Here is a 2,054-nt window from a genome sequence, read left to right as displayed (position 1 = left end):
ACACTGCTGAGGGGAGCAGCGGGGAGACAGGAGAGGTCTGCCGCGCCATGTGGGTAGCTCCCTGGCCGGGGATCGAACTCAGGCGTAGGGGTGGTAGTGCTGAGTCTTAACCCCTAGGCCACCAGGGAGGCCCCAAGATATGTACATTTTTAAAGAAATGATGTTATTGCACACTTAATAGAAGGCATTATAGTGTAAAAGTGGATTTTATGCGCCCAGGGGCCAAGACACAGGGCGGCCCCATTTGTGGTGATGCCTCTTGATTGTGGTTCACCGAGTGCCGGGCAGGGTGGTCTGACGCTCTAGGTTCTGACTTGTTACACACCCACAGTGTTCGTAAGAACTGGGTCCCACTTCTACCCCCATTTCACACATAGAAAACTGAGGCTCAGAGATAAGAACACCCAGAATAGGCAGCACCATCACACTCGGGCACTGGCTGCAAGTGCTGGCCATCGGGGAACTCACTGGGTCTCAGCTGCCCTGCCCCCCAAGTCCTCTTGCCCCCCCTTAGAGCTGTGAGTGGCCAAGGGGTCCTATTCAGACACTGGCCCCTACTCTCTTGGGCCTCGATCTTCCCATCCGTGACGTGATGCTTGCATCGCCCGCTCTCCCAAGCCTGTGGGTCCCTCTCTGGGCAGGCGGGAGGGACAAGGACCTCCTCTGCTGACCCTTGCGGCCCATGTCTCCGCAGCCAAGGCAGCCGTGATGCCCCACTTCCTGGACTGGTTCGTCCCCGTCTACCTGGTCATTTCGGTCCTCATCCTCGTGGGCTTCGGTGCCTGCATCTACTACTTCGAGCCCGGCCTGCAGGAGGCGCACAAGTGGCGCATGCAGCGCCCCCTGGTGGACCGCGACCTCCACAAGACGCTGATGGTCCGCGACAACCTGGCCTTCGGGGGCCCGGAGGCCTGAGCTGACCCAAGGGCCCGGGGCAGGAGGCACCACCTGCCCTCCCTCCCCACCCAACCTAGACACCCTGGGGCAGAGGGAGATGACCCCTGGTCCACCAGGCTCAACCCCTGAGGCCTGCGCCCGCCCAACGGTGGCCCCTGGGTGCTCCGGGAGCTAAGGAGGGATGGGGAACCTGGGGGCCTGGCCCGTCGCTGCTGTGGGCCCAGGAGCTGCTCGCCACGTCAAGCCGGCTTACCCCATGCCTGTCAGCCCGGCTCTGGGGACACTCCCCACTCGCTCCCAGTGCCTTTGTGCTACCTGGCACCATGCAGCCCCTGCTTGTCCTGAGCCTCCAGAGCTCCCTGGGCCCCGCTGTACACTCAGCTCCCTACTTGGCTCAGCACCACCCTGCAGCTCCATGGTGGGCGGGCTTGCTCCCGAGCTGATCTGAGGTAGAGACACCCTGTGGAGGAGGCCAGTGCCCAGCCAAGCCCCCTTCCTGGCCCTGCGCCTGGAGTGTGTGAGTGTGTGGGGTGAGCAGTGGGCCCAGACAGCAGGGAGGAGGGGTGTGGGTGTGAGAGAGAAACTTTGGGGCGAGGGTGGGCGGGCAGGGAGGGGAGGAGGCCATATATATGTGAGTGGAGTGGGGGCCCCAGAGGTGGGAGGGGTGGGGGGCTGAGCCCATGGGTCATGCGGGGGTGCCGTGACCACGTGGTCATGTGTGGTCCCCTCTCCCAGTCAACCCCCAGCCCCCGATCTCCCCCGGGAGCCCTCACTTTAGATGTGGGCCGGCCACCTCTCCCTCTCCTCCGCTGGGGCTTCCCATTTTGTCTCTTGCAACAATAAAGACCTCGCGGCAACCGGGGTGGCTCCCAGGGTGTCTCCTTCCCCGAGAGCCGGCGTGCATCTCCTCTCGCAGGGGTGTGCAGCGAGCTAGCGCCATAGGCCCCGTTTTAGGGACAGAACCCCACCGAGGGGCTGGAGCAGCTCCACGGACACGTTGGACCAGCTTGTCCTCCTTCGCTGGGGGCTGTCCCCTGAGTGTGGGGCATTGAGGGTCTCTGGTCTCTGGCGCCTGGAAACCAGGAGCACCTCCCCTCAACCAAAACTGCTGGCTGGAACCTGGGGTGTACCAGCGAGGGCTCCGAGGCACAAAGCAC

At 63.4% G+C, this 2,054-nt stretch overlaps 1 protein-coding gene across 1 annotated transcript; it reads left to right on the top strand.

Moving 5' to 3' along the window:
• Positions 1–708: 708 nt before the first annotated feature.
• Positions 709–1,147, top strand: SMIM45 (small integral membrane protein 45; the record flags this gene model as incomplete). Its single annotated transcript, XM_084255071.1, has 1 exon — positions 709–1,147. One exon carries the CDS (start codon positions 709–711, stop codon positions 913–915), a length of 207 nt encoding a protein of 68 aa, XP_084111197.1. The 3' UTR covers positions 916–1,147.
• Between the last annotated feature and the right edge of the window lie 907 nt (positions 1,148–2,054).

This window comes from Talpa europaea, assembly GCF_964194135.1.
Source record: "Talpa europaea genome assembly, chromosome: 15".
In the NCBI taxonomy this organism is placed as follows: Eukaryota; Metazoa; Chordata; class Mammalia; order Eulipotyphla; family Talpidae; genus Talpa; species Talpa europaea.
Note: the sequence above shows the minus strand (reverse complement) of the source record. Positions and strands in the feature narration are given on the sequence as shown.